Source organism: Anolis carolinensis, chromosome 2 (assembly GCF_035594765.1).
Source record: "Anolis carolinensis isolate JA03-04 chromosome 2, rAnoCar3.1.pri, whole genome shotgun sequence".
NCBI classification, from domain to species: Eukaryota; Metazoa; Chordata; class Lepidosauria; order Squamata; family Dactyloidae; genus Anolis; species Anolis carolinensis.
The window spans coordinates 115959091-115973056 of NC_085842.1; the positions used below are offsets into that span (position 1 = coordinate 115959091).

The following is a 13966-nucleotide window of genomic DNA, read 5'->3' on the forward strand; positions in this document are numbered from 1 at the left end:
ATTAAACACAAGTTGCACAGAAAAACCCTACACAGTTCCTCCCGCCGTCTATGTCCAGTGTCCTTGGTAACTTACGTATCCAGCAACGAATCACACCCGTCTTCAGGAAGTTCCCCAACAAGAGCCCAAGCGTTCGTCCAGATTACCTTGCCCAACGCAATTAGCCATTGATCCTAAACCCCATTTTATCCCAGTTCATAACTCCTCATCGCTGTCAGCTGCTATCCTAATTCCAGGTGCCTCCTCATCATCATCCTCATCAGAGGTAAAACACCTTTGACTACGCCCCACAGCATCCCCAGCTGTGGATCCCGCTCCATCCCTCCAGCCCGTCCATGGGTCTGATCCTGCAACCCGCCAATCGCCTCCCATGCTATCATTGCCGGTGACACCCAAATCCTCCCTCACACGAGTCCACTCCATGTCATCCTCCTCTGAGCTAACCATCTCTTCCTCCATTCCCTCTGTAAAACCCTCAAATGAGTCTTCATCTGTTGGTTCTGCAAATAAGTCCCGGAGCCGTTTCCTTTCACGCTCCTCAAAAGAGTCTGACTCTCGAGGAGTCTTACGACCCCGTCTCCTAGCACTGGAGCCAGAAGGCTCAACCATAACACATATTTATTGGACATATATAATAAATAAAGCCCCTGCAATATCAAATACACTTTATTAAAGGAATGTATCGAAATGTTTTCCATTGCATCTACCTGCTCCTCTCATGACATCTGCTGAATTCATCTGATAAAAGAAGCGTCATGTCACAGATGGGAGACAGTTGAATATGTCTCACAATGTCAAGTTCAAAACCTGCTATTTTTTAAAGGAAAGGGTGGTATTTTTCTCTGTCAATTCCATCATTCCTTGTCTGTTCTTACAGTTCACTTAGATTATTTAGCAGTAGCTCACTTCACCGACAGCTACACTCTTTTGGTCTCCATTTCTCTTTCCTCACAGTGGTGCTCCTTCTCTTCATTGGGTAATTTTACAAAAAAGGAAACAGTCTCTTCTTCAGGATGTAAAGCACAGTGGCCAAAAATAAGGCAAGGGCAAGGAAGATGAGCAGTTTATCAGTCAGCTCCCTACGGTTGTACTTCGTGATGAGCTTTCGTCCTAACTGTATCGTCCCAGACATGGATTTGAATTCTTCATTAGCATCCACAATGGTCCGTGAAGAATTGACTGGAATAAAAAAAAAATATTTTAGGGCTTCTAGCAAACTTATAAATATGATGGGCATTCTACTTGAGTCCTCAAAAAAAAAGATACAGCACACAATATACAAAGTTGTCTCTAAGTCCCAGTAGCAGACTGTATAATTTTTCAATCTGAGGGGAAACTAAAGACAAGATAGGAAGAGAAAATATTTGCTGTCATCTGAGAACCCACATGGCATTGGCTTTCTTGTGAAGTCCCATTCACAGCGGTGTAGTTGGGGGTCAGTCATGGAGCTGGAGTAGAAAGAAATTATGGATGGAGATGGAATTAGGTAGAAAAATGCTGACTCCGACCCTGGCCTCCAAAAAACCCACCCTATGATATTAAATTCTTAGTAAATTGTTCTGTATTTACTTCCATAACAATTTATTTTTGTTCAGAAATTTTAAATATATGTTCTCTCAATATAAGTAGCCTGATGATTCACGTGATGAAATTGCGTGTGCTACCATTTCACTACAGTACATTAGTTATTAACCACAGATGTACATTTGTAGGGTTGGAAAGCTGAAAAACAATGGAATTAAAAGTTTGGCATATCAACTCTGTAGCCCTGATAAAATCAATTAACACTTTTGGGTGAGCAGTACTATCAGGGAAATTCATACATAATAAAAACACATATAAAACCCACAGCATTTTTTTAAATATATGTTTTAGCTAAAGGTATTCAAAGTACATTGAAACATACTGAGCTTTAAGACGCATTTAAAATAGAAAAAGAGTCAAGGAACTAATCTAACCTCAGACTAAACATTCACTAGTATAGCTACTTTTCCTATCTGTCCTAGCAGCCCCCAAAAAACAGTTCTGGAAAGTTCCCCACTATTTAGGACAGACCTTGAAAGCACATGGGGCAGACTGTCAGGAGAATGAAGACATGTGCTGCTTACAGTTTTACTGAATGAAGCAGTTCTGCCAAATCAGGGAGCCTACTGACTCGAACCCAACAGAGCCAGATGGAAAGATACCAATTGCAAAATTAGAGAAAACACAATTTGCTACAGGAGCAAATACAGAGCTAGGGTCAGGAGTACAAGACTCAATTAATAAGCTCAGTGGGACATTGTAATGTGATGGTTATCATCTTGTCATTCATTTTTATTTTAGTACAGAGTCAAATGCATGCAGATCAAAAATATACAAATAAATCCAGGTTTCTGTATTACAATCTAGACCCATTTGCGAGCAAACTTGGGAAATAAAATTAGCATATAAATCAAAGTTTTTTAAAAATATTAATATATGAAAGTCACCTGGCAAAAGAAACCAAGGCACCTATATGAATACTGAAGTAAAATGACCAACAATCACTATGCTATTTGTACTCCAGTATCTGTACTGAAGCCCCCGGTAGCACAGCGGATTAAACCGCTGAGCTGCTGAACTTGCTGACCGAAAGGTCAACAGTTTGAATCCGGGGAGCGGAGTGAGCTCCCGCTGGTAGCCTCAGCTTCTGTCAACTTAGCAGTTCAAAAATATGCAAATATGAGTAGATCACTAGGTACCAATCCAGCGGGAAGGTAACAGCGCTCCATGCAGTCATGCTGGCCACATGACCTTAGAGGTGTCTACGGACAACGCCAGTTCTTCGGTTTAGAAATGAAGAGGAGCACCAACCCCCAGTCAGACACGACTAGACTTAATGTCAGAGGAAAATCTTTACCTTCACTTATCTGTACTGAACACAAAATATCTTGTGAAAAGTAGCCCTAAAATTAACTACCTTGAAGGCTTCAGTTTCAGATCTCGAAAGTAAATTAGAAAACAAATACATATCTGCTTTTTCTGGCGCAACATTTAAATGGCAGATTAAGCACAGTTGGCTTTTTCATACAAGTGACCTTTGTGAGCTCTGTCCCAGATAAATAGCAGAGACTCTTTATCCAGATGTTGGGTGACAGAGTCATTGCCAAAGCAGTCACTTAGTGGGAGAGGAAGCACACACTGATTAACTGCAGGAAAGGAGAGGAGGACGAAAAAACTGCATTTAAGTCATCCCATCCATCTCTCCAGAAAAGCAAAGGCAGAAGGCTCAAATTTCAAAATGTTCTGCAATTTGACCACAGTTCTGATGTAGTTTTAAAGGCAAAAGTGAACAGGCTACAAGAAAGTCAGGCCAATTTCTAATTTTCTCATCTAAAGCCCAAGAAGCTTTTAGAAATACTTTGAGAACTTATTTGGAGTGGAGTTCTGACATGAGTTAGTGTAATACATTTTTACCACCACAACACTTCTATGACTGGGCAACTTAAAAATAAATGCAATAAAATAACAATAAAATACCATTCGCGGGGGATGAATCTTCTGGTTTGCTATTCATAATGCTGTCAGAGAGACATATGCACAAAAATTACATAGCTGGGTTTGTTGTTTTGGTCTGATACTAACTCATAAAAACATATTTGAAACTCATATTTTACATTGTTCTTTACCAGTATAACCCAATTGGCAACTGGTCCACAAGCAATCTGTCCTCAATCCTCAGGATTTTTTCAATGAAAGAAGAAAACCACTATAGCCAGGGAGCACAAATAAAATTCTCTTGGATATTAGGAGGAAAAATCCCTGCCAGTCCCCTTACTTCAGATAGTCTGAGAAGTACTTTCTAACTTAAAAAAAGATAGAATGTAGCAGTTGTACAAACCCATCAAGAGCCTAATCAATGAGATATTTATGTTTTCAAAGTAGATTTTACAAACAACCAACTGCTCCTTTGAAAACAACTTCTCACTCCTTTGTATCAAAATTTTGCAGATTATACTACAGAAAAGGAAGCTCAGCAGGAAATCCCCAATGGGAAGAAAAGGTAAAGCAGTACCTTACCCAGTCATACTGGCAGTTCTTGTACAAACTGTAGTGTGCTCTCAGTGCATTTTCAGGCTTAGTATGATGAGGCCCCACAAGCCTGGAGAGCACGTTCCCTGGGAATAGAGTTCCAGAATCCTCTACACAGCAGCGTTGGTTACAAGCAAGATAATTGGTAAATGGCTCTTAAAGTCTGAGATGGTTTATTTAGCTAAATTGTATTTCAATTTAAAATTCATACCTAGATGTGGTTCTAGTTCAGGAAAAACATACATAAATCACAGCAATAATCTGCTAAACCAAATTTCATGTGTTCTAAATCCTGAGTAAGGCAAATGCGTGAGTGTGTCACACTTGACAAATAAGGTAAACACATATTTATCTTTCCCTTACGATTGGAAGATGCTTGTCTGAAGAAGAGAGCCTCATCTATGCAGTCAGGCTTCTTACATGATGGGAAACTGATTTCCCAATATTTTTATTGTTCTACACGCAAAGGCTCTGGTGTTCATAAAGCATAGAAATAATGACAAAGTAGGGCTAGAATTCTTCATCTCCTCATGCATGACTGAATTTATGCGGGGATTCAAACCCTGGTCTCTCAAAGTCCTTGTCCAATAGTCAAATCACTACACCATACTGGTTCTGTATTAGACTGATTTCCTAGGAATACACACACACACACACACAGTAATTACATACAAAGCACTGTATGTCCCACAGATATCTCGGTTGACTGAGAGGAAAAACCTTGTCTTCTTTCTTAAGGCAGCCTTGCCAAATTCTTTCAGGGAGGGGAGGTGTCGTCAATCCCCAAGTAATAGGTAAGGTGATGGTCATGAGAAGACATCATAATGAAGATGTCAGTGAAAACATATTATGCACCAAGATCTACTTTTTATCTATGGATCTAATTTTGTTATTTACTTACCCAAGGTTTGCATAGTTTCTTCACTTTGCCGGACCTGCTGAGACATCATTCTGCTAATTCCCATCAGGCTTTCTGTAATGTTACTCGCTCCCTCTGCCAAGCTTTCCTTAGTAGTTTTCCTTTAAAAAGAGAAAAGAACATGAGTATACAAATGCAATTTATAGAGGTGGAAGATGGTATCAAGCAGAGCAGCATTCATACTAAAATAGGGGGGATCTAACTTCTTGCTATTCTCAACATTATACATGAAACATTTAATATTCAAAAGTTTATTATGAACTGGGCACAATGTAATACAATATAGGAAGTTACCAAGGACAACTTTTTAATGCTGCAGCTCTATATAGCAATTTATTAGGAAGAAGTCGCAACTTAAAGTGAGAGCTACATTTCAAGAAACAAGCTTAGGATTACACCTTTAAAGATTATTCCAAAAAATGCAATCCACATAAAGGTCTATATTACTAGATACACTTCTCAAAGAAAGCCAATGATTTAATGTTTAATGTTTTAATGTTTTAAATGTTTGTGTATATTTATAATTATTTTATGATCCGGCATGGAATGCTTGCCATATATATGTTGTGCGCCACCCTGAGTCCTCTTTGGGGTGAGAAGGGAGGAAGATAAATGCTTTAAATAAATAATAAATACAATGGCTTGAGTATTCACTATGGCTCTGGAGACTAGAGTTTGAATGTCTGTTTGGAGATGGAAACCTTCTGGTTGATCTAAGGCAAGTGACATTCTCACAACCTCAGAGGAAGGAAAAAAAAACACTCTGAAGAAATCCTGCCAAGCAAATCCTCTGACGGGTTCATCCTAGAGTCACCATAAGTCAGAAAAGACTTGAAGGCACACAACAACAACAAAAATACTTCCTAAGGTAGATCAACAACCCCTCTCAGTATACAATACCAGGGAAAAGATAGAATAATGAGTGCCTAGAAGCAGTAAGAAGAGTTCAGTTCCCAAACTTTGGTCTTCTGGATATTTTAAACTTCCAGAAGCCTTATCCAACTTGACCAACACTGAAGACTCCTGGGAGTTGAAGTCCAAAACACCCACAGGACCAAAGTTTGGGAACCAGTAACCTAATACTTATCAAAGTGTGCTGTAAAGGATGATGGGAAGAATTTAACTGGTTAAGTTCAAAAGGAGCAGTGTAGGCTAGCTTGGCCTGAAAAGCAACTTTTTGAAATAAAACTTAACAGAAGCAGCTTTGTGATTAAACATTATAGAACAATTCTCTACCTTTGTCGTAAGGGATCTCCCCCTCGCAGCAGTTCATCTTTCTCAGCATTGTCAATAGCAATTTTGCAAGCTAGGTTTGCCTTCCTCCAAGCCGCCTGATTGCTGAAATTTTTAATATATTGACATTTAGAATAATGGCGGCTGTGATGACAAGGACAGAAATACCTCTCAATGTATCATATACAAAACAATTAAGAGAACAAAATACATAACATTATCGTGCTTCATTCCTCTCCATAATAAGCAATGATCCTTAACAGAGACCATATCGATTGTTCATTGACAGCCAAAGAATGTGAGTTCTTTCTATATATTATCCTACTTTCACAACAAAATTATGTTTCTTATGCAATTGTCCATTTAGCAACAAAAAGGCTTGAGAGGAAACAGTCATAGCCAGTTCCATCCATTAAAATAGGAATATGGTATCTAAAACTTTCTAGATATTATTCACCTTCAGTTCTCATTAACTTGTGAAATACCAGGCAAAATTCTGGAAAAGATCATTAAGGAAGTGGTCTGCGAACACTTAGAAACAAATGCGGTCATTGCTAATAGTCAACACGGATTTACCAAAAACAAGTCATGCCAGACTAATCTGATCTCTTTTTTCGATAGAGTTACGAGTTGGGTCGATACAGGGAATGCTGTGGATGTAGCGTACCTGGATTTCAGTAAGGCCTTCGACAAAGTCCCCCACGACCTTCTGGCAAACAAACTAGTAAAATGTGGGCTAGACAAAACTACGGTTAGGTGGATCTGTAATTGGCTAAGCGAACGAACCCAAAGGGTGCTCACCAATGCGTCGTCTTCATCATGGAAAGAAGTGACAAGTGGAGTGCCGCAGGGCTCCGTCCTGGGCCCGGTTCTGTTCAACATCTTTATTAACGACTTAGACGAAGGGTTAGAAGGCACGATCATCAAGTTTGCAGACGACACAAAACTGGGAGGGATAGCTAACACTCCAGAAGACAGGAGCAGAATTCAAAACGATCTTGACAGACTAGAGAGATGGGCCAAAACTAACAAAATGAAGTTCAACAGGGACAAATGCAAGATACTTCACTTCGGCAGAAAAAATGGAAATCAAAGATACAGAATGGGGGACGCCTGGCTTGACAGCAGTGTGTGCGAAAAAGACCTTGGAGTCCTCGTGGACAACAAGTTAAACATGAGCCAACAATGTGATGCGGCTGCTAAAAAAGCCAATGGGATTCTGGCCTGCATCAATAGGGGAATAGCGTCTAGATCCAGGGAAGTTATGCTCCCCCTCTATTCTGCCTTGGTCAGACCACACCTGGAATACTGCGTCCAATTTTGGGCACCACAGTTGAAGGGAGATGTTGACAAGCTGGAAAGCGTCCAGAGGAGGGCGACTAAAATGATTAAGGGTCTGGAGAACAAGCCCTATGAGGAGCGGCTTAAAGAGCTGGGCATGTTTAGCCTGCAGAAGAGAAGGCTGAGAGGAGACATGATAGCCATGTACAAATACGTGAAGGGAAGTCATAGGGAAGAGGGAGCAAGCTTGTTTTCTGCTGCCCTGCAGACTAGGACACGGAACAATGGCTTCAAACTACAGGAAAGGAGATTCCACCTGAACATCAGGAAGAACTTCCTCACTGTGAGAGCTGTTCGACAGTGGAACTCTCTCCCCGGGGCCGTGGTGGAGGCTCCTTCCTTGGAGGCTTTTAAGCAGAGGCTGGATGGCCATCTGTCGGGGGTGCTTTGAATGCGATTTCCTGCTTCTTAGCAGGGGGTTGGACTAGATGGCCCATGTGGTCTCTTCCAACTCTACTATTCTATGATTCTATGATTCTATGAAAGCATGTCCAATTATTCTTTATGAAATTCCTTTTTTGAGATTCACTGGAGAGTCTTCTGCTAAACAAACAGGACATCATTCATGTGATGTCAAGTGTTTTTAAGTCTCTCACACACTGCAATCAGAGAAAATGAAGGATATATATATAATTCTTTGAAAACATAATGCAGCAAAAGTCCTCCATCATCTTCTTACAAGCAATGTTCACTTTAGGAATAGGGCAATTTACACCAAGCATTCTGAATGCTGCACTTGCAACTGTATTTAACCACTGTGCAGATCAGATACTTTGTACAATCTTCATCACTAAAATTTATGCCTTCATTCTACCACATGTGGTGGGATTGCAGAAAAATTCAGAACTTTTATAGTAAAATAAAAAAATAATGTAAGAAATAATAGGGAAAGAATTAATATGGGACAAAGCTAGATACATGTCTTTTACAATAGTGGTAAAGGAAGGTAACAATAAATGGACAGAGATACTAAAACATATGACAGCCGCAATGCAAGCCACTATAGCCTGAGGATGGATGGATGATACAAAATGGGATGTAGAAACCTGGTGGGCTTACGTATCAGAATATATAATTAATGACTTCATCAATCAAAGGGGGAAAAAAACAAACAGCCCAAAAGAACAAGACTGGTTCAGGAAATGGTCAGTGCAAACAGACAAAATAGGCAGAGACGAAAGATACAGAACTTTGAACCAGGCGTTCCACACGGTTAAACTGATGCAATGACAAAATTTTGAATTGCTGTTCCGTGGGGTGGGGGGAATGGGGGGAGGGTGGGGGTCGTGGAGGATACATTTTAATGGATCATTTAAATTGTCATTTAAGGAATAGTTACTTTTGGAATAATGTATACTGAAATAAGTCATGTATGACAAAAATGTGAATTGTTAGGATGTATCAAATAAATTTTTTAAAAAGGAAAAAAAACCAAACTAAAAATTATGCCTATGATGTGTACACAAATTAAAATTACTGCTCGGCATTGAAAAGAAGCTACAGCAGCCTGCAGGAAATACAGATATGATAGCCAACCCCAAAAAACATATACTAAGGAAGAGCAGCATTCTTGAAACTCAGTTTGTTTGCTCTCAACAGCTTGAGATTTTTTAAAAAATACTAATAGATCAAAAAGGTATTGTGATCAGAATTTCTACTCAAATGTAGGCGTTTTGGGGTGGGCAGAGCTATAAACTGAATGCTGGACTACAGATCTAATTTTGACACTAGCTTGCATGAATACCAGCATTATTGGAGACCAAACCCTTTTGAGACTGACTTGTTTACCTGCTATTATGAATGGCTTTCGGGTGAAAAAGAGTTACATAAACATTTATCTGAAACACAGCGCTATATATGTTTATAGTCTTACTAACCTGAGCATTTGCTTCTTATGGTTCTCTACTTCTTGGAGTAAAACTTGCTTTTCTGACTCTTTATCTTGTTCCTTAGCCATCTGTTCAAGCTCCTAGGCAGACCCACAAAAAATAACTTTGATCATTGATTCATCTGTGGTTTTTAAATAGAGATAGCATTTTAAAGAGTAGGTAAAGTGTTTGCGCCCACATTCAATCCTGTGGCTGCCTCCTGCAGAATTCTGGGATTCGTAACTGACTTGAGGTGTTGTGGAAATTCCCCCCAAAAGACCAAAAACATGTAAAAATATTCTCCCTAAAAAACCAAAAACATTCATCTTATGAATGGTAGAATCCTAGAATCTTAAATTATTAATGTAGTCTGGGCAGGCAGGGCTCCTGGTTTCCTTTCCTTGATGAACCAGCTATCTTTAGCAAGCTAATAGGATCTAGAACCCAAACAACTATGCCACTATATAACATAACTGCATACTATGGTGTTATTTCTAAATATGAGCAAGTTTAGGAGATCCCAATGAAAAGCTCATCCTCCGTGCCCTGCATAAAAATGCAGAAAGCTGTTTCAGAAGTGCTAGACACTTTGTCCTCCTTTCACAGCCTCTAAAAGGCTGGTAAAAACTACAATGAGCTTACAAGCCTTATTTATACATTGCCCGTGATTTGTCACCATTCTTCACCTGGATTCGAAGTCGTAAATGGTGAAATTTTTCCTTCACTTTGGAATTGAGTTCCGTAAGTGTACTTATAGGTCCCATGCAATCTCGGATATCCTAAAAGAAACAAGTCGATGTAAAGAAAAGTCATATATTCACTTGCTTCTAATATATGGTTATAAGCTGTAATATAATAATGCCTTATGAGCAATGAAATGTTATATACTGCAGCTAAGCACTTAGGCAATGTCATTTCTGTGTTTCTCCCTAAGGCAGTGGCTCTCAACCTGGGGTCCCAAGATGTTTTTCGCCTTCAACTCCCAGAAATCCTAACAGCTGGTAGACTGGCTGGGATTTCTAGGAGTTGTAGGCCAAAAACATCTGGGCACCTCAGGTTGAGAACCACTGCCCTAAGGTATGTGTGTGTTTGTGTGAATATACACACATATATGTACACACATGCACACAGAGATATATATATGAATGCATATAATAAATAGCCCAAAAGACTACTATCCTGCTTGATTCCCATATAAACATCTTAAAACTCCATGGATGCAAGAACTGACCATAAGGAAGGCTGAGCAAAGGAAGATAGACGCTTTACAACTGTGGTGTTGGAGGAAAATTCTGAGAGTGCCTTGGACTGCAAGAAGATCCAACCAGTCCATACTCCAGGAAATAATGCCTGACTGCTCACTGGAGGGAAGGATATTAGAGGCAAAGCTGAAGTACTTTGGCCACATAATGAGAAGACAGGAAAGCTTGGAGAAGATACTGATGCTGGGGAAAATGGAAGGAAAAAGGAAGAAGGGCCGACCAAGGGCAAGATGGATGGATGGATGGTATCCTTGAAGTGACTGGCTTGACCTTGAAGAAGCTGGGGGTGGAGACGGCTGGCAGGGAACTCTGGAGTGGGCTGGTGCATGAGGTCACGAAGAGTCAGAAGCAAATGAATGAATAAACAACAACAACAAAAACTCCAAGAGAATACTTGGCATGCAGATGTTGATTCAGTCTTCTGGCTGAACCATCAGCATGATTTGGACATGATGGTGAACACTGTTGATAATGGGACCCCAGACATAATGTAGAATTAACTGAGAAGTGGCAAGGGATGCTCAGTCCCTCAATCATGTCTGTTCTAATATACTGGCATTTAAAATGCTACAGGCATATCAGGGAATGGAGGCATTAAACCAGTGGGATGTTTAAAAAGTAATGAGTTAACTGAATAACAAATATAAACTATTTATTTATATTTTTAAAGTTAGCAACCTCAAATCAATTGCAAAGTGAAATCAGATCCACGTCTTCCACAGACTTGGTGAAAATTACGTCCTAAATGTTAAGAAACCCCTTTCACAGAAACACAAGGTAAATTGCTGTATTTAACTTGGAAAGGCATAACGAACTACGATTAGTAGTATGTGGACTCATGGATGCAGGACCATTAACACTAAGACTCGTCCAATTCCTACACTGCAAAGGCACAATGGCAACCTTGTGTTCTTGTTTGCTAGCCATGGAAATGAATGAAAAAAATCTTGCCTTAAGCAAGAATGGTAATTGCACAGAAAGTGGCGAACTGGAATCCTATTACTGACTGCCCTGTCTCTAATGATCTCTGCAGAGGCCTCTTACCATCAGAGGCGCAAGCAGAGAGATGGACCTTTGGCAGGGGCACAGTCCAAAGCCAGTCTGACACAGAGGTTTGAGGATTGGCTTGGCCTCTGGAGACCAGAGTTCGAATGCCCACTCAGCCGTAAAAACCCATTGGGTAACTTTGGGCCAGTCACATTCTCTCAGCCTCAAAGGAAGGCAAAGGCAAAGTCTCATTAATTTGCTTGAATAAGATTTTAACTTAATAGTTTTAATAATTATAATATTTATTTCTACTTTAATATTTCTATTTTGAAAGCTTTTAACTCGTTCTTTTAACAACAAATAAAAACACTCATTATATTGCTGGCTGATGCTTTTTGAGGAGGAAAACAATTTTTATGATTGGGTTGATGTGAGTTTTCTGGGCTGTATGGCCATGTTCCAGAAGCATTCTCTCCTGATGTTTTGGCTACATCTACGGCAGACTTTCTCAGAGGTTGGGAGGTCTGTTCGAAACCAGGGAAGTGGGGTTTATATCTGTGGAATGTCCAGAGTGAGTGAAAGAACTCTTGTCTGCCTGAGGCATTAGCATTGAACAGCCTTGCAGCTTCAAAGACTGGCTGTTTCTTGCCTGGGGGATCCTTTTTTGGGAGGTTTAGCTGGCCCTGATTGTTTCCTGTCTGGAATTCCCATTGTTAGAATGTTGTTCTTTATTTACTGTTCTGATTTTAGAGTTTTTTCCAATACTGGTACCCTGATTTTGTTCATTTTCATGGTTTCCTCCTTTCTGTTGAAATTGTCCACATGCTTGTGGATTTCAGTGGCTTCTTTTTGCAGCCTGACATGCTGGTTGTGAGAGTGGTCCAGCATTTCTGTGCTCTAAACTAATATGCTGTGTTCAGGTTGGTTCATCAAGTGCTCTGCTATGACTGACTTCTCTGGTTGAGCTAGTCTGTAGTGCTTTTCATGTTCCTTGAGAATGTGTTGTGGAAGGCTTTCATGGCCAGAATCACTGGGTTGCTGTGAGTTTTGCGGGCTGTATGGCCATGTTCCAGAAGCATTCTCTCCTGACGTTTTGCTCACTTCTATGGCAGGCATCCTCAGAAGTTGTGAGGTCTGAGAATGCTCTCGGAACATGGCCGTACAGCCCAGAAAACTCACAGCAACCCAGTGATTCTGGCCATGAAAGCCCTCGACAACACATTTTTAGGATTCTCAAAAATTTTGATCAATATGATTCTAAAAACATTCCTCAAAAAGTGACTTCTGAAAGTGAAATTTTAGGGCTGTGAGCTGCTCTGGGTCTCTGTCCTGAGGGGAAAAAAGGGGTACTGATGTGTACAGCAACAACAGGGCATGACAGACATCAGAAACGGCTTGGAGAGGCATAACAGCATACAACGGGCGCGGCGTCTTTCAAACACGGTGTCATTTCCTTGAAAGGAAAGTATTGTCAGGAGAAACTGCCCTCATCAGAGCTCTTCCGATGAATGACAGGCACAAGATACGAAACTCCCTCGATCTGTGAGAGGTGGGGGAAGACTTTACCTGCACCGCCGCTTTAATCTCCAGGTCGAATTTGACAATCTCCTGGTTGCAGACGCGGACCGGCACGTCAGCGGCAGCTGCCATCTTGGGACAAACTACGGAAGGCGAAAGGGAGCACGGCGGTGTTTCGAAACGCGCTTTCTCTCTTGAAGGCGGCACCAGGAGGAGGCGGTGTCTCCAAGGCTGCGTGATTGACAGGGGAGAGGCCACGGCCCCCCTGCCTTCGCCTGGGCGTCCGCTACGTGCTTCACACGCCTAGGAGACGCCTGTTGGGTCAGAGTGTTCTTTCTCTACTAGGCCTTGGCCGGTCCGTATAGGGCAAGAGGGGAACTGGCTTGGAAGCTGGGAAAATGGAAGAGTTTGTCGCCAGCTCCAGGAAATTTGTGGTTCCTAGCGTTGCTTGTTGGAGATAGCAACCTTCTTAAGCCTCCTCTATTTGATGTTTGTCCGTTTAGAATGCGTCCGTTAGCTTCCTGAAGTGTATGTCTTATTTGGCTTGCAGTTTCTTAGCTCTATATACTCAACACAGTGGGAGGGGTTGCAGGCCACGTGACTGGTTCAGTGAGAAGAAATGACAGTTGAGGCTTGAGTCTGTTTAAGTACAGAAGCCAATGCTAGAAGTTAGAAGTCAGTTGAGACTTGAGTTTCCTTGGAAGTGGACTTACTAAAGAGAGCTGTACAAAGCAATATAGTTTTTGAAGAGACTGTTAAAGACAATAAGTTAAAGACACAAACGG

At 40.8% G+C, this 13966-nt stretch overlaps 1 protein-coding gene across 1 annotated transcript; it reads right to left on the minus strand.

Moving 5' to 3' along the window:
- Positions 1-650: 650 nt before the first annotated feature.
- bnip1 (BCL2 interacting protein 1) lies at positions 651-13709 on the minus strand. Its single transcript, XM_003217345.4, has 6 exons — positions 13230-13709; positions 10101-10193; positions 9424-9515; positions 6209-6310; positions 4955-5073; positions 651-1179 (listed from the first exon to the last, which is right to left on the minus strand). The coding sequence occupies exons 1-6, from the start codon at positions 13311-13313 to the stop codon at positions 983-985; spliced, it is 687 nt and encodes a 228-aa protein (XP_003217393.1). The 5' UTR covers positions 13314-13709; the 3' UTR covers positions 651-982.
- Positions 13710-13966: the final 257 nt, after the last annotated feature.